The sequence below is a fragment of the Urocitellus parryii genome, chromosome 9 (genome assembly GCF_045843805.1).
Source record: "Urocitellus parryii isolate mUroPar1 chromosome 9, mUroPar1.hap1, whole genome shotgun sequence".
Taxonomy (NCBI): Eukaryota; Metazoa; Chordata; class Mammalia; order Rodentia; family Sciuridae; genus Urocitellus; species Urocitellus parryii.
In genome coordinates, this window is record NC_135539.1 from 140,799,125 (window position 1) to 140,818,577 (window position 19,453).

General features: G+C 36.7%; 1 protein-coding gene across 2 annotated transcripts in view; it reads left to right on the top strand.

The window, feature by feature from the left end:
• The window catches only part of Vamp4 (vesicle associated membrane protein 4), a 33,304-nt gene that overhangs the window by 2,062 nt on the left and 11,789 nt on the right, over positions 1–19,453 (top strand). For both annotated transcript variants that reach the window (XM_026388458.2, XM_026388459.2), the window contains exons 2-4: positions 1,068–1,185; positions 7,366–7,412; positions 13,402–13,452. In XM_026388458.2, the coding sequence (XP_026244243.1) occupies positions 1,120–1,185; positions 7,366–7,412; positions 13,402–13,452 (164 nt within the window). In that variant the 5' untranslated portion in view covers positions 1,068–1,119. The remainder of the gene's footprint in view (positions 1–1,067; positions 1,186–7,365; positions 7,413–13,401; positions 13,453–19,453) is intronic.

The following is a 19,453-nucleotide window of genomic DNA, read 5'->3' on the forward strand; positions in this document are numbered from 1 at the left end:
GTTTCTGATTGATCTGCTATGAATTGGGGCAGCCACAATCCCTTTTGGAGGTTCAGTTAATTTGCCAGAGTGGCTCACAGAACTCAGGGAAACACTTTACTTATGTTTACCGGTTCATTATAAAGTTTATTAGGAAGTATACAGATGAATAGTCAGATGGAAGAGAGGTACAGAGCAAGGTATGCAGAAGGAACCAGGAGCTTCCATGGCCCTTCAGGCACGCCACCCTCCAAGAACCTTCATGTGTCCAGCCATCTGGAAACTCTGGAATCCTGTCCTGTTAGGTTTTTACATAAGCTTTATTACGCAAAATAGACTGTTGGTGATTGACTCAACTTTCACAACCTTTAGTCCTTCTGCCCTCCCCAAAGTGGGAGCTGCAATATCCCAACCTTTTAATCATGCCTTGCTCTTTCTTGTAGCTAGCTGCCTTTCTGAAGCTAGTCATCTCATTAGCATACAAAAACAAACAAAAACCACACTTAGCACTCTCTGAGATTCTGAGGGTATTAGGAACTGTATGTTAGGAAATAGGATGAAGACCCAAGGCAAATGTATCTTAAGTTATGTGTGTGTGTGTAAAATCAAAGTTATCAAACCAGGACTTAAGAAACTTAACCCTTTTCATGGAATACCAGTGGGATGCTATATAGGTTGCAAATTTTTTTGCATGTATGATCTGATTGGACCACCTCAATTCCATGCAAAATCATAGAAATTCCTAGTTTACAGATGAGGAAATAGAATCATTACTTAAGCTTCTGACTTCAAGTTAAAATCATAAAGCATTTTAGGATTTTCAAGGAACTTCTATTTTTTCTGCTCCTGTACTTAATTCACTTATTTCTTCCACATGTTTTCTTTGGGAAACTACTTGATTTTATCATGTGTTTAACTGTTCCTTACGTGTTCAGGTGTAGAGTCACTGGAGTAGAGCAGGTGACAGGGGAGTAGCTGAAGTCACCAAGATGGGGGGGGGGGTGTCGTCTCTCATACAGGCCTTCTGTCTGCTTTAAGTACTTTAGTTTACATCCAAAAGTCTAATGATTGTTTTTTTTCTCCTTAAGGTGGTGAATATTTTATTCAGCTGGGAAATAGAAGAGTACTCTGAGTAAAAATATGCCTCCCAAGTTCAAGCGACACCTCAATGATGATGATGTCACTGGTTCTGTGAAAAGTGAAAGGGTAAGTTTAGAATCTTAAGTTTTAGAACAAGAAAGAGTCAACATGTTTTCACTCCCTTTGTAAATAATAGAAAAGAATCTAAAGTTTATGGCTACTGTAGGAGCAGCAAAGGTAGTGATCCCTTTCTTGCTCATACTGAAGGATCATAGCTGACACCCCATAACAAAAAACAGGTTAACAAGAGGAACATTGAACAGATTTATATGTTCATAGTTTGGATGTGTCAACAGGACCCAAAGACCCAGAGTGAATTATACATTTTTATGCTCATTTTTGATGAAGTAAGGGCAGCCATGTAGAAATAGGGTTGAACTAAAGGATGTTTCTAACAGTAATAGACTCAGGGGAGGGAGGGAGGGAGGCCAGCAAGGCCTGTCTGCTCGAACTTTCCTTGGCCTCTCCGCAGCAGTCCTTCCTTCTGAGTATGGGGCAGTCAAAGAAGGTAGGTTAGTGAATGTTTTATGGCCAACTTTTACATAGAAAGGAGAAGATTAGGTTAATATTTTTAGGTTTTATGACAGTATTTGGGGAAAGGGGGTTCTGGGTTTTGTGACCTACTTTGGGGAAAGGAACTGTGGTCCCTGTAGCTTGCCTTAGGGGAAAACTTGATAGCAGGGGACAGTCAGAGAGAAACCTTGCTATGAGGCTACTTGTGAAGCTTTTACTTCAGGATGTCAATTTCTGAACCCTTTCACCACCATATTCTAATCTTACTTTTTTCAACTTCATAGTAAATGTATTAAAAAATATATGTTGCTTAGAATGATGATAATATTTCAAGGAAAAAAATTTTTTTTGGTACCTGGGATTGAATTCAGGAGCATGCGACCACTGAGCCATATCCCCAGCTATTTTGTATTTTATTTAGAGAGGGGGTCTCACTGAGTTGCTTAGCACCTGGCTTTTGCTGAGGCTGGCTTTGAACTCATGATCCTCCTGCCTCAGCCCCCGATACGCTGGGATTACAGGCGTGCGCCACCATGCCAAGCTCAGGGAAAATTTTATACAACTATATAATGTCTTATTCAGAACTCTGGAGCCAAATATATTTGAAATTTAGAGTTTTTCAGATTTAAGAAAGGAAGTTAAGTATGTAGCCTTTAGGGGTCTGAACTAACACCTCCAAACATATTAATATTTCTTAGTGAAATATATGGGTTATCTATATAAATAAAATAGCTAAAGTCAATTCAAGTCAGGTTTTCCTCCAAATGAGTTTTTTTTTTTTTTTTGGCAGGGATTGAGTACTGGGGATTGAACTCAGGGATACTCAACCACTGAGTCACATCCCCGGCCCTATTTTGTATTTTATTTAGAGATAGGGTCTTTCTGAGTTGCTTAGCACCTTGTGGTTGCAGAGGCTGGCTTTGAACTCACGATCCTCCTGTCTTAGTCTCCCAAGCCACTAGGATTACAGGCATGCACCACTGCACCCAGCCCAAATGAGTTTTGACACCAAACTTATCAAAGCTTTTTGGCTTATTGAACTTTTTAGATTTTGAAATTATATATGATAGATCCTGGACCTGTGACTATCTCAGAGTCTAGAATGCCTTGTTCATGATGCTTCAATTTCTAGTTCATTTTAGAAATACGCTATATTTAGGGATTGGGGGTATAGCTCAGTTTTAGAATGCTTTCCTAGCATGCATGAGGCCCTGTGTTTAATCCACTTCACTGCAAATAAGAGAGAAGGTGGTGGGATAGATAAATAAACAAATAAATAAATCAGGGTATTGTGCAGCATCTTGAAAGACAGCTTATCATGTGACTATTAATATTCTATCTATAGAATATTTTTTGAGGGAAGGAAATATATTCTTTTCCTTTTTTAATCTGGTAAACGGAAGCCTCCCTTACTTCCTTTCTTCTTGTCATCCTTCTATTTACTGATCCATTCCACAAGTACTTATTAACCACCTACTGTGTGGTAGGCGTGGTGTTAAAACCTAGGGGGCTCAGTTGCTGCCCTTAAGAGTTCTTGGTCTGTTTAACTTTATTTATTTATTTTTAATTTTAATTTTTTTAATATTCTCTCTCTCTTTTTTTTTTTTTTTTTTAGCTTTAGATGGACACAATGTCTTTATTTTTTATGTGATGCTGACAATTGAACCCAGTGCCTCACGCATGCCAGGCGAGCGTGCTACCACTTGAGCCACATCCCCAGCCCCTGTTTGACTTTATTTTATATACTCCTTTTTTGTGTAACTTTGGAACTTGATATTAATCACTCAACATTTTATGATTTAGAAGTATCTTTTAATATAATACAAAAAGCATTTGTCCTTAGTTTGTTTTTGTTTATGTGTTTGATAGGGAGAAGAACACACCAAAAGACTAATTGCTATTTAGCTTTTTAAAGATATAAAATGTACAGTCTCAATCAGTACTACTACTGAGATTGTAACTGTGACTTTCTCTTTACATGTGGGTTATTAGCACAATTGACTGTAAAAATTGGATATTGGACTTGTGAACTGAACAAAAATCCACTCTTTAAATAGAGCCTGCCTTTGGATATTTATGAGATTTTGAAATTTCATAACTGATTGGTTCTAATAATTGCTTTTTAAATTTTTTAAGTTTTGTTACTCTTTCCAATTATAATTTTTGCAGCTTTATTGAGATATAATTTATATAACATACAACTCACCCATTTAAAAGGTACAATTTAATGGGTTTTGGTATATTCACAAAGTTGTGCAGCCATCACACGGTCTAGTTTAGGGTTTTTTATCCTCCCTAAAAGAAACTCTGTGCCCTTCAGCAGTCATCCCCATTCTCTTCATTCCCTCAGCCCTAGGCAACCAAAAACCTATAGATTTACTTATTCTGAACCTTCTTTTTTGTACTGGGGATTGAACCCAGGGGTGCTTAACCACTGAGCTATATCCTCACCCCTTTTTGTTTTTTATTTTGAGACAAAATCTCTGTACGTTGCTGAGGCTGGCCCTCAACTTGCATCCTCCTGCCTCAGCCTCCCAAGCAGCTGGGATTACAAGTTGTACCATTGCACCTGGCTATTCTGAACCTTTTACATAAATGGAATCATACAATATGTAGCTTTTTGTGACTGGCTTCTTTGACTTCCATAATGTTTTCAAGATTTGTCAATGTGGTAGTATGTATCAGTACTTTATCCTTTTTATTAACTGAATAATGTTTCATTGTATGGATGTACCATATTTAGTTATCCATCAATTGATGATGTTTGGAATTTTTCCTGACATTTTGGCTATTGTGAATATTGCTTTATGAACATTAGCATACAAGTTTTTGTTGAACACATTTTCATTTCTTATACTTACATACCTAGACATCGAATTACTGATTGTTAGAGTAACTCTAATGTTCAACCTTTGTAGAATTGCTAAACTGTTTTCCACATGGTTGCATGGTGTTTATATTCCCACCAGCACTGTGACGGTTCCAGTTCCTCCACACCCTCAAACAGTGCTTGCTGGGTGAAGTGGTATCGCATTGTATTCCCAACATTCATGTTTGTTCAATGGATATGTAAAAGGCATTGGTTTTCATGTGTGTTTTAGTTTTACATACATTATATCTTCTAAACTAAAATAAACATACATTATATCTTCTAAACCAAATAAACTGGATCATAAACCATTATATTTTTTCTATTTTTGGTGCGGGGGATTGAACTCTGGCACTTGACCTCTGAGCCACAACCCCAGCCCTATTTTGTATTTTATTTAGAGACAGGGTCTCACTGAGTTGTTTAACACCTCACTTTTGCTGAGGCTGGCTTTGAACTGGAGATCCTTCTGCCTCAGCCTCCTGAGCCATGGGATTATAGGCATGTACCTATAATCATTGTACTTTAATCAGCTTTTGTTTTATATATTTTAAAGCCATATTGTCATGTATATAAACTCATTGCTGTAAAGTCTTCTTGGTGGATTGTGTATTTTATAATTATAAAATTATTATTTGACTGTTTAATAAGTCCTAAAAATTTCTATTTAGATTGATAGTCTTTTGATAGAATTTGCTAAGGTTTCTTTTCTACCACTTTTTTATTTTTCATTTTTTTGACCTCTGTTGTAGATAATTTTCTTGAAAACAGATATAGGCTGGAATTTTTTGAACTCTAATCATATATAGTTTTTGTTTTTGGTCAGGGCCACTCAGACCACTCATTATTTGATGACCAATACATTTGGACTTTTCCTGTGCCAGGTAGTCCTTCAGCCTGCAGTGGATGTTCTTTACCCTGATATTTGGCTGTCTCTGTTATCAAGGAGCTTTGGGTCTCAGCTTAAACTTCATTCACCTCTTGAGAATGATTTTCATGACCACCTAATCTCATGTTGTCACACCATCACTTTCTGTCCCATCACTGTTTTAGTTTCCTGCACAGCATTTATCACAGTCACATTTTCTATGAACGTTCAGTCAAACCTTGTCTGTCTCATTCAAAGTTGGTTTGGATTTTAGAACAGTGCCAACCATGTGGGAAATGCTCAAAAATACATGCTAAATGAAGGTCAAATACGTCCTTCTTTCACTGTTTTACTGTTCATGTTATGGAGTATTCAGTTTACATATATGTGACAATATTCTTTGTATTCTAATCCTTATATAATCAATCCTAGATTGATTCCTTTTCCTTATCTCTCTCCTTATCCTTGGAACCACTAGGCAGTTGAGAAATTTTACTGCCTTTCTCCATCCATTTCTCTTTCTGTTATTAACTTTATATTTTAACAGTAATGTTTAAATCTGTTCTTCATCAGCTTACTAGAAACGGTGACCTTCCGTTGTGTTGTCTTTCACTCTAGCCCTGTCCCCTCCCCCTCTTTCCTGCCACTTCTCCCTGGGACAGGTGTGTTGGTCACACTCCATGTCCCAGCCTCAGAGCTTTGTTAGAAAAAAGTTTTAGGCTCTTTTTAAGCTTTTCCTTGATTGTGCCTTTTCCTTTTCAGTAATCCTAACTTACAGTTCACTGTCACATTACCATCAAACATTTAAACATGACCACACATCAGATTCTTTGATGATCTCTGTCTTAAGAGGTTTGTTCTTATTTTTCTTTTTGGCTGGTGTAATTTTTTGAGCAATTTCTTCAGAAAAGGTACCTGAGTGGTATATTGGTTTCCTATTGCTACTGTAAAAACTACAAATATAAAGCATGAAATTATGATCTTGATTTCTGGTGACCTGAAGTCCAAGATGAGTCTTACGGGGCTGAAATCGGGGTGCCAGTGGGGCTGTTTTCCATTCAGAGGCTGCAGGGCAGAAACGGGTTTTGCCTTTCCCAGTTCCTGTCTTGGCTCATCATGTCCTTCTTCCATCTTCAAGTTTCAATCTCTCTATCTCCTGCTTGCATTTTATAAGAACCCTGTGATTAGCTCTGGCCCACATGAATAATCTGTCATGAATTTGCCCCTTTGAAGACCTTTAATCACCTCTGCCAAGTCCCTTCCTACACCCTTGCTCACGCAGTCACAGGCTTTGGTGGCTGGGACATAGGCCTCCTTGGGAAGCCATTATTTTACCTGCAAGCAATCATATTCTGTTTGAGTTCTTATCTGAAGGTCTGGGTTTTGCTCTTCTATAGCCTCCTTTTGGGACTTCATGTCTTCCCATTTGGGGGGTGGGGAGAGACCATCTTCATTTTAATGAAGAATGTCCTATCTGGAGGGTAAGAATACAAGCTTGTTTTTGTGTGGGAGTTCAGATTTGTGTAGAGTACTGTTTATGGACTTAGCAGCTAGAGGGTGGACCAAGCCAGTTACTAGGCCTTTGCTCCCAGCTCTGGTTACCCTCCTGTTGTCCTCCATTGCTGCAGTTGGACTCCACAAACTACATTCCTTCTCTGCCGTCTGGTTCTCTGTTAATTTCTGCCAATAGAGAGACACTGGGAGGAATGAGAAGGGGCTTCCTTCTAACTGCCTGCAGCATCAGTTATAGGATTCTGGAATTATAAGCATTTTCTTTGGAAGGTCTATAAACAGTTCTATATCATTTAGCTTCTATTAAAGCAAATGTGATTGATCATTCTTCCCTCTGTTTGTAAGCTTGGAGAAATTCACTATATAGAAATTCACTAGTATAGAACTTGTTTCATTACTTCTCCTTGACATTTTATAAACCCTCTGAATCTGAAAAGTCTTTTTCTTTCTTTCTTTCTTTCTTTTTTTTTTTCTTTTTTGACAGAGAAATCTTTTGGAAGATGATTCAGATGAAGAAGAGGACTTTTTTCTGTAAGTTTTTTGAACAACTTTTTCAAAGTATAATTGACAATCAAATGCATATATTTAAAGTGTACAATGAGTTTTGACATACAAACTATGAAATCATCACTAAAATTAAATAATAAATATAGCCATCACCCTAAAAGTTTCCACATACCCCTTGATAATCTGTTGCTTTCCTAGTCCCTAGGCAACCACTGATATGCTATCACTGTAGTATGTATTTTCTAAAATTTTATATAGACTAAATCATAGAGTATGCCCCCTTTTCTACGGGCTGCACTTGCTCAGCATGATTATTTTGAGATTCAACCATGTATCAATAATTGGGTTTCTTTTTTTCTGAGTGGTATTCCATTGCAGAATATACTGCAATTATCTGTCTATTCACTTGTATATGGATATCTAGGTTGTTTCTAGTTTGGGGTCATTACAGATTAAGCTGCTGTAAACATTTGCGTAAAGGTTTTTGTGTGGACATACACTTTTATTTATCTTGGATAAATATGTAAGAGTAAAATACTTAATGTGCATTTACAACTGTTTTTCAAAGTGTTTGAACTATTTTATATTCTTTTTATTTAATTAATTTTTTTTAGTTGTAGGTGGACACAATACCTTTTTATTTTTATGTGGGTCTGAGGATCGAACCCAGTGCCTCACACATGCTAGGCAAGTGCTCTTCCTCTGAGCCACAACCCCAGCCCTATTTTGTATTCTTATCAGTACTATATGAGAGTTTTAGTTGCTTCAGATTGTAACCAACTATATATGGTCAATCTTTATTATTTTAGATATTCTAGTGGGTGTGTAGAGGTATCTAAGTGTGTTTTTAATTTGCATTTCCCTAATGAAAACTGATGTTGAACATCTCTTGATGTGCTTATTTTCCATCATTATGCCTTCTTGTGTGTGTGTCGTGTGTGTGTGTCGTGTGTGTTTTGCTCTGATTCAATCAAACCCAGGGTTTCATACATGCTTATTTTCTTATTATGTTGTAAGAAAGATACAAGTTCTTTGTCATATATATGTGCTTTGCAAAATATACTCCAAATCCGTAACTTAACCTTTTCATTTTTGGAACAGTAGCATTTGAAGATTAATTGGGTTTTGATGAAATCAATTTATTGAATTTTCTATATTGTTTTTCTTTCTTTATATCTTATTAAAAAATCTTTCTCAAACATAATGCACTATGATTTTCACCTGTGTCTTTCTAGGAGTTTTATAGTCTTGGCTTTTAAATTTAGGCCTGTAATCCATTTTAAGTTAATTTTTATACATGGCTGAGGTAAGGATGAAGGGTTTGGGGGTGGGGGTGTAAGCCATCTAATTATTTCATTTGATGAAAAGGTTTATTCTTTCCCTATTGAATTATCATGGTACCGTACTGAAAACTATTTGACCTGGCTAATCTTTTTTTTCAGTTGTAAATGGACACAATATCTCTATTTATTTATTTTTATGTGTTGCTGAGGATTGAACCTGGTGCCTCACATGTGTGAGACAGGTGCTCTACCACTGAGCTATAGCCTCAGCCCCCTGACCAATCCTTTTAGTTTTAATTTGAAATCACTCTCATGCAGCCTAGGTTTGTGTCTGTGAAGCAGTGTTTTAAGTCTTCGCTGGGAATTGTTGCCTGAGGGGAAGCGCTTACCTTCTACTTCATTAACATGTTGTGACATGTTTTTTTGTGGAGGCTGATTTTTGATGAAAACATTTTATAAAATCAATTGAAACCCATGAAGCAGTGGGCAAGAGCTTATAGGATAAAAAGCAAATACAGGAAATTGTTTTATTTTTGGCAGGAATGTCATAAATATGGGGATGTAATTTGCTAGCGGTGACAAGCTTTCCATAAGCTACTTGCCTACAGTACCTTTTATGGTGAGAAGTCTTAGATGAAAGCAGTAGTTACTAGGAACTCAGTGTTGAAAAGAAGGGCAGATGCTTTGGGTAAATAAGTGATTTTCTGAATGTAAGGTAGATGCCCTTGTGAGAAATAACAACTCTTTGGGCCAAAAATGTACTGATGTCCACTCCCATATAATGCTGTATGCCTTCCAAAGGGCCTGACACCCTAAGTGGCACACCCCCTCAATATCCAGCTTCCATATCCGGCTTCCCCTACATGTTGAAAGGAAGACAAATAAAATTCTCAAAATAATATTTAAATATTATTTAACCCCCATGTTTATAACAGCAGTATTAACAATAGACAAAAGGTGGAAACAGCCCAAGTGTCCCGCACCAGATGAATGTGTAAACAAAATGTGGAATATACATAAATGAATATTGTGTTGAAAAGGAAGGGAATTTGATGTCTGCTGCAACATGAATGGACTTTAAAGAAATCATGCTAAGTGGGGGCTGGGGTTGTGGCTTAGAGGTAGAGCACTCGCCTCTCCTGGGTTTGATCCTCAGCACCACATAAAAGTAAATAAACAAAATAAAGACATTGTGCCCAAGTATAACTAAAAAAAATATTAAAAAAAAAAAGAAATCATGCTAAGTGAAAGAAGCCTGTCACAAAAGGAAAAATATTTGCATGATGCCACTTAGATGAGGTCCCTAGAGTATAGTCAGGCTCAGAGAGACACAAAGTGGAATGGGGGTCGCCAGAGCTGTGAGGAGGGGAGAATGGAGAGTTGTGTCTAATTGGAAAGATAAAAAAATTTCTGGAGGTGAGTGATGGTGATGGTTGCAGAATAATTGAATACACTTAATGCCACAGACCTTTACATTTAAAAATGATTAAAATGGCACATTTTGTTATGTACTTACTGTAATTTTAAAAACTGTCAAAAATATTGACTTTTTATACTTGTGGCACTATTTCTAGACTCTCTTTACTTCATTGATCTGTATGTCCATCTTACATCAATACCACACTTCCTTGACCACTGTCACTTTTTAATAAGTTGCAAAGTAGTATAGTGTATGTCCTTCAACTTTACACTTCCTTTTCAATGTTCTTTTGGCTAATTGGGCTTTAAAATTTTTAATGTAAATTTTAGAATCATTTATTTGCTTCTACAAAAGTTCCTGCTGGAATCTGGGTTGCAGTTGCATTGAATCAGTATACCCATTTGGGGAGAGTTAATGTCTTACCAATATTGGGTTTTCTAACTCATGAATATAGCTTATCTTTGTAATTATTAAGGTCCTTAATTTCTCTCAGTTATTTATTTTTTAATTGAAGTTGAACACAGTATCTTTATTTTATTTATTTTTATGTGGTGCTGAGGATCGAACCCAGGGCCTCGCACTTGCAAGGCGAGCACTCTACCACTGAGCCACAACCCCAGCCCCTCAGCAATGTCTTAATTTTCAGATTCGGATCTTTATTTATTTATTTATTTTTTGACAGATTCGTCCATAAGTATTTCATGCTTTTGTTTCTTTCCACATTTTTATTGGTGAGTTGTAGTTACTCATAAGGATAGGATTGTTGTTACGTGTTCATACGTGCAGTGCACACAGTAATAATATGGTTTGGCCAGTATCCCTCCCCAGCACTTCTCCTCCCACCCTTCCTCCCATCCCCTTGTCTCTTTCCTCTCTTGATCTACTTTTGATTTTCATGAGATCCTTACCCCCATCTTCTTTTTCTTTTTTCCAACTTCCATATGAGAGAGAACAAAATATTTCATTTAGATTTTTTCAATTTCTTATTATTCATTGCTAGTATGTAGACGTAGAGTAAATTAATGCTAAACCTTGCTAAGCTCTTATTTATTTCAATAGTATTTTTATGAATTCCATTGGGTTTTCCACATAAATACTTATATTGTCTACAAATAAAGACAGTTTTACTTCTGCATTTGTATGCCTTTTGTTTCTTTGTCTTTCCTGTTTTGCTCTGGCAAGAACCCCAGTACCATATTGAATTAGAAGTGGTGAGAGAGAATGCTCTTCCAGAGCTCCCTTAGGGCGAAACATTCCTTTTTTTTTTTTTTTTTAACCATTAAGTTTGATTTCGTTGCATTTTTTTTTTTTAAAGATGCCTTTTATCAGGTTGAGGAAGCTCCCTTTTGTTCCTAATTTGCTAAGGAATAGATGATGTCATTTATCAACAATTTTGAAATTTCAAGCCAACATTGTATTTCTGGAATAAATCATGTGTAGTCATTAAGCCATTGTTGGCATCAGTTAAGATTTTGTGAAGAATTTTTTGCATCTATGTTCGTTAGAGATATTGTGCTGGCTACTGGTTTAAGATAAGGTGGGCTCTATATAATGATTTGGGAGATGTTCTGTATTTACTTTCTGTAATATTGCTATGTGTCTACATTGAACATTTGGTAGAATTCATAATTGAACTCATCTAGTCCCCAAATTTTTTTGTAGGAGTTTTTACATGATTTTATAATAATTCTAGATTTACAGAAGGGTTACATGGTTAGACAGAGAGTTGCCATGTGTCCTTCACTCAGCTCTTTGTAGTAAATCCTACATGACTATAGTGCATTTGTCTGTAGTAACGTCCCCACTTTGCTTCTGTTAGTAATTGTGTCTTCTCTTATTCTGTACTTGCTGCCCTCTCTGTTTTTCCTGTATGATCTGACCAGACGTTTATCAAAGAACCAGCCTTGGGTTCGGGTTTTATTTTGTTTTTTCCTCAGTAACATTCTAAAGTCTCATGTTATGTAATAAGTGAAAACAAATGTAGCCACTGCTGCTTTTTTTTAACCTGTAGTTGAAATAATTTTAATTTAATAATTTTCAGATGGCTGTCTCACTTTGTGGTTTCCTCATTGAATGACTACGTTTTTATGCTTTTCAGTTGACCCATTTGTAGTTCCTCTGGTTTAGAATATTAGTTTTCTCTATGGAATTCAACATTTAACTTGTACTTTGGGATGAGATACTGGTCCAGTTTTTGTGTGTGTGTAGGGGGTGGTACTAGGGATTGAATTCAGGGGCACTCAGCCACTGAGCCACATCCCCAGCCCTACTTTGTGTTTTATTTAGAGACAGGATCTCACTGAGTTGCTTAGTGCCTCGCTTTTGCTGAGGCTGGCTTTGAACTCACAATCCTCCTGTCTCGGCATCCTGAGCCCCTGGGATTACAGGCATGCACCAGCCACCATTCCTGGCTGCTGGTCCAGTATTCTAAGGCTTAATTGCAGTTTTAAATACTTGGAGGAAGAACTTAGAGGAATTAAGGCAAGTTGATATTTTCATATTTATTCATTATGTAAATAAGTTTTAATAGGCAGTTTAACCTTTTCTCCAAAATGTTTTTCTTGTCACAAACTGGATTTTTTTTTCACCTCCTTTAGAAGTTACCCTATGTCTAGAAATTTAAGAACCTTGTTTCTTTTGAGTTACCTTATTCACTACCTTCAGTAAAATGATAATTAAAATACTTAAAATATCTAAAAATTTCCATTTTGAGAATGCTAAAATAAAATAAGGTTATATACCCTTGACTTTTATAAAGAGATAATAATTTAGGAAATGTTAATATTTTTAAGATTCTTGTTTTTCCCCCTTTTGCTGTTGGTAGATTTAAGATGAGTAATCAAAATACATACCTAAAATTTTTTAGTGTTTTGAGTGAATAGTTTTCTCTATTCATCTCTCAATCAACATTCCTAATTAGCAATGTCCTAAATTCAAGGTGATTTGCACTTTTAGTTGCTCAAGAATTGATTATAAAGGTATTCATAGTCACTGGGCAGTTTATTTTTATTATTTCAGAGTTTAACAATTAGGAGAAAAACTGCATTACTAAGGGTTGTGTAAGTCCTCATTTCTCATAAAGTTTTAACACTTAGAATAATTAAGGTAATTGTGGCCAATGGTAACTACCAGTGAAGTAAAGACCAGATTATGTATCATGGAGTTCACCAATACTCGTAAAATGTCATTCCTTCTGGTAAATGACTGATCCATGTGTATCCCACGTGATTGCATATATGGATGTGTGGTTTTGGTTTTGTTTTTGTTTGATATGACCACTACTAATATATACTGGCTATTTTATTTTCAGAAGGGGGCCATCTGGACCAAGATTTGGACCTAAAAATGATAAAATTAAGCAGTAAGTTCCTGAATGCTTATTTAAATCCATATTTTCATGTGAACTGGGGTGTTTTTGTAAACAGAATTTTATTGGAATGCAGCCATGCCCATTTGTTTTCATATTATCTGTAGTTGCTTTCTAGCTATAATGGCAAAGTTGAGTAGTTATGACAGAGAATTGAAACAAAGAAATACCTTATGACCCATGAAATCTAAAATATCTTGACCCCTAAAATAGACAATATAACTACTGGGTTATAGAAACCTAATTATATTTTCACAAAGTCACTTTGGAATTATAACTCAGCAAGTGCAGAATTGATGGCTTCTCTTAATTGCTTTATATCAAATCCACTTATTTAGCATAATCTGAAGGTCTCTTTTGGTTTTGGTTTTAATTTATCATTTGATTGCCATTATCAGAATCATAATAGATTTTTTTTAATGTACCGCAGCTTTTATTCACTTCCAGAATTTTTTCATCTCTAGTATTTAGGCTAATCCCTATATTGATCTTAGTTTCATGGCTAATTTTTGGGTTAAAACCTTTGCTGTACATGTGTTACTTGGTGGTAGAAGTATGACATGAATAACATGCTGTAGTGAAAGATGGGGCCTTGTTGAAAGGGAGAGGAAAGTCAGAGCAGTGAGTCACGTGAGGCCAGGTCCTGGAAACCAACCAACCTGCAAAGACTAACTGTGGAAGATAAACTGAATAACTCATGTTCAGGACCTAAGCAAGGGTAATAGCCACTGCCCTAATTCTGGGTATAGTTGAAAAGGTACTGACTGGAGTCTGTAGGAATTAGTGAGGCAGTTGGATTTAGTCAAGTACCGTTGGTGTAATAAATATATCCATACTTAGCCGAATCCTGACCTTACTTCATTCTAAGATACAGAACCAAAGTACAGGCCGAGTATCCCTTATCTGAACTGCTTGGGTTCTGAAAGTTTCAGATTTCAGATTATTTCTAAATTTTGGAACATTTGCATGTACATAATGAAATATATTGGGGATGGGACCCAAGTCTAAACATGAAATTTATTTGTAATTCTTACATCCATAGCTGGAAGATAATTTTATACAGTACTTTTAGTGTGCCTGTATTTTGACTACAACCCATCACAGGATGTAAGGGAGGAATTTTCCATGTGTGACATTATGTCAGCACTCTAATAAAAGTTTTAGATGTTGGAGCACTTTGGATTTGAAATTTTTCAGATTAGGGATATTCAGCCTGTACCAACATGTTGATTAGAGTAATGGACTTGCTGAATTAACTTTCTACTGCTGTGTAACAAATTATCAAGAGCTTAGCAGTTTTGTTTTTTTTTTAAAGAGAGAGAGAGAGAGAGAGAGAATTTTTAATATTTATTTTTTAGTTCTCAGCGGACACAACAGCTTTGATGGTATGTGGTGCTGAGGATCGAACCCGGGCCGCACGCATGCCAGGCGAGCGCGCTACCGCTTGAGCCACATCCCCAGCCCCGAGCTTAGCAGTTTAAAACAACTCATATTTATCATCTCAGCTTCTATGAGACCGGAAGTTCAAGCACTGCTTAGGGGTGCCCTCTGCTATAGATTTCACAGCCTGCGGTCAAGCTATTAGTAGGTGTGTAGCTCACTTGCAGCTTATGATCAAGCTCAGGTGGTTGACAAAATTCACTTCCTTGCAGCTGAAAAACTCATGGTACTCACTGCTTCTAGACCAGCAGCAGAGAGAATGTTTACTGCTTCCAGTTTCTGATTTGCCAGTAAAGATAAAAGCTGCTTTTGGGTTCAGGCCATTCATTACATTACAAAAGGAAGAGTAACCAGAAATACCAGCTTCTAGGATCATTGTCCCACACCCCAAAAATGATACCAAATGAGAGGGCCCAGTGGCTGCAATACCATTGTATATCCTATTACAAAGGAGCTATTTCTCACTGCAGCTAAATGGTTTTTATAGTCTGCAGATATAAGCTGCGGGAAGTTTATACCTCATCAGTACCTGGGAATGATGAGAAACTATCTGTGTCAGTCCCCTAAGGAAGACATGGAGGTTGATGGGAGATGGCCTCATGAGCCACTCATTTGGTCAGTGTTCCACAGGATTCACAAGATATTCTGCCAGGACTCAGATGAAAGGTGATTCAAGCATACATGGATTCTGCAAGGGTGTCATTGAGTAATGGCTGAGAGTAATTCCCTACTTGGAGCCAGGGTAACTTCTTTATTTACCCACATGGTTGTTCCTGGTGTGATATACTTCTACAGAGTGAGCCTGGTGCAGGACGTGGCCTCTTGGGTCTGTGGAAAATGATTTTACAGCTGAACCCTAAAAACCATTGCCATTACAGAATATGTATGTGTGTTAGTAACTGCCAGACACACACACACACACACACACACACACACACACACACACGTATATACTTAAACTACCACAATAACTGGGATCACAGGATTGTAAAATAATAAAGAGTTGTGGAGTAAGTGTACTAGTTCTTACGGTGGAGCTGAAGACGTGAGTAGATTTATTTAGAAGTCAGCTTTGAAATGCAGACTAAACCTTGATGGCCCAACTTCATGAAGGGGACATGACTCACCAGTGTGTCCAACCAAGGTGGCAGATACAGCTTGATACACCACTTACCCAAGAAAAAACTCCCTGGTATTAGTTTAGCATCCAGAATTAGTCAGTTTCTTTAAAGATAAGTTATCACCACTTAATTTGTAACATTTAGGGCATTTCTTGACTATATAGATTAGCAGTATTATTGGTTTATTTTAATTTGACCACTAATTATTAATGTTGATAATAGATTAATACCACAAAAATTACACCATCCAGTTTTAGGGAATATTTTTTTGGGGGAAAGATTTTTTAAACATTCACATGTCTATATAAAATTCTCTTTGGAATGTTTCCTTTGCTTTTAAATTCAATAACAACACTTCAAATGCCATTTTGGTGACTTTAGACATTCTCTGTTACCAGTAGGGAATCTCTCAACTAGAGCCTTGGTCCAGATCCCCAGAGAATGGTTCCATGATATAATAGTTATATATGTGTAGTTGCAAAAATACAACATAAATTTAAAACACTTGTCAACGATACCTTAAAAGGCCACAAGATGGGGATGTTAACTATGAAAATAAATATTAACAAACTAAGGATGAGTGGATGTGTGTACGCGCACGTGTGCACATCAGTATGATTTTTTTTTCTTAATGGAAAAGGACTGGCATTTATCACTCTCATGTCAAGCGAGACAATTTATCGTTTTCATTTTAAAAGTGAGAAAATACAAGACTAAAAGGCTCATGAGGTGACTTCCACAGTTACGTGCATAGCAAATGGCAAGTTGGATTGCAAGTCTGGTTCTGAATGAATATAAAACCCATGATTGTCTAGACTACACCACTAGCTTACCTACTGATGATTAGATTAGAGGATACATCAGGAATCCTGTACTATCAGACTCAAAGAAGATTTAAAACTGCATAAAGAATTCCTTTTCCTCTTTGTAGCTCCTCTTTTCCTAGGTATTTTCTCTTTTGTGTCCTTTCTTCTACCATATGACTTTATAGTCATGATGTAAATCTCTTACCTTCCTTTACAAACTTGCTTTTCCTTTGAGTTCTTAATTTTCTGTTTCACCCATACCCAGTTAATCACTTGGTACTTAAAATAGCTCCTCCTTTTAAATATGTTCCCTTAGCCTAGAGCTTTCCCACTTTCCACCATCTCCTTCCAGGTCATTCTTTGTACCCTCAGGACTCAGCAATGGAATCTTGATGTCATCTCTGACTTAGGCTGAATTTTTCTAGGCTACGTGAGTGATACCCAGGGCATCCTTCCATAATAGCACTTAATACATGTCAGTAGAATCACAGATATCAGTTTTCCACATTAAATTGTAATCATCTAAATATCAGGCTCATTCATGTACGTATCCTTAATGGAAAACATAACTTCTGAATAAGTGTTTTTTGAATGACAGAAATATTTAGATTAGACAGTATTTGCTGAATGCTTGCTTAGGCAGGATTCACATGAGCTGGGAAATGAAAAGAAGGGGGCTGGACAGCGTCTGCTTCTCTCTTCTACATTTATAGTATAATAGGAAAAAACAAATGTAAAATAAAATAGAAATCAGAGGGTTGTCTTATTGCTGTTTTGCTAAAAAATCATCTTTCATATTAAATAGTATTTTCTTCTATAAAAGTTGTATTCTCCCTAAAGAAATCAAAGAAAACCTCAGAAGATGGAAAGATCTACTTTGCTCTTGGATAGGCAGAATTAATATTATCAAAATGACCATACTTCCAAAAGCACTATACAGATTTAATGCAATTCCGATCAAAATCCCAATGACATTCTTCATAGAAATAGAAAAAGCAATCATCAAATTCATCTGGAGAAATAAGAGACTCAGAATAGCTAGCTAAGCAATCCTTAGCAGGAAGAGTGAAGCAGGTGGCATCACTATACCAGACCTTAAACTATACTACAGAGCAATAGTAACAAAAAACAGAATAGTGTTGGCACCAAAGCAGATTGGTAGACCCGGAGTACAGGATAGAGGACACAGAGACTAACCCACAAAATTACAATTATCTTATATGAGACAAAGGTGCCAAAAACATACATTGGAGAAAAAAATAGCCTCTTCAACAAATGGTTCTGGGAAAACTGGAAATCCATATGCAACAAAATGAAATTAAAACCCTATCTCTCACCATGCACAAAACTCAACTCAAAGTGGATCAAGGACCTAGGAATTAAACCAGAGACCCTATGTCTAATAGGAGAAAAGTAGGCCCAAATCTTCATCATGTTGGATTAGGCCCAACTTCCTAAATAGGACTCCTATAAAGTGCAAGAATTAAAATCAAGAATCAATAAATGAGATGGATTCAAACTGAAAAGTTTCTTCTCAGCAAAGGAAACAATCTGTGAGGTGAATAGAGAACCTACTTCTTGGGAGCAAATTTTTACCCCTCACACATCAGATAGAGCACTAATCTCTAGGATATATAAAGAACTCAAAAAGCTAAACACCAAAAACACAAATAACCCAATCAATAAATGGGCCAAGAACCTGAACAGACACTCCTCAGAGGAGGATATATAATCAGGCAACAAACATGAAAAAAAGTTCATCATCTCTAGCAATTAGAGAAATGCAAATCAAAACTACTCTAAGATTTCATCTCACTCCAGTCAGAATGCCAGCTATTATGAAGACAAACAACAATAAGTGTTGGCGAGAATGTGGGGAAAAAGGTATACTCGTACACTGCTGTGGGGACTGCAAATTGGTGCAGCCAATATGGAAAGCAGTATGGAGATTTCTTGGAAAACTGAATGGAACCCCATTTGACCCAGCTACCCCCCTCTTCTCGGTCTATATCCAAAGGACTTAAAAACAGATTAATACAGGGACACAGCCACATCAATGTTTATAGCAGCACAATTCCCAAAGCTCAACTGTGGAACTAACCTAGATGCCCTTCAGTAGATGAATGGATAAAAAAAAATGTGGCATATATACACAATGAAATATTACTCAGCAATAGAAGAGAATAAAATCATGGCATTTGCAGGTAAATGGATGGAGTCAGAGAAGATAAAGCTAAGTGAAGATAGCTGATCCCAAGAATACAAATGCCGAATGTTTTCTTTGATATAAGGAGACTGATTCATAGTGGGATAGGGAGAGGGAACATGGGAGGAATAGATGAACTCTAGATAGGGCAGAGAGGTGGGAGGGGAAGGGAGGTGGCATGGGTTTAGAAATGATGGTGAAATGTGATGGACATTATTATCCAAAGTACATGTATGATGGAGACATGCAAATCCATATGGAAATCCATATGCAACAAAATGAAATTAAAACCCTATCTCTCACCATGCACAAAACTCAACTCATAGTGGATCAAGGACCTAGGAATTAAACCAGAGACCCTGGATATTGGTGTAAATATACTTTATATACAACCAGAGATATGAAAAATTGTGCTCTATATG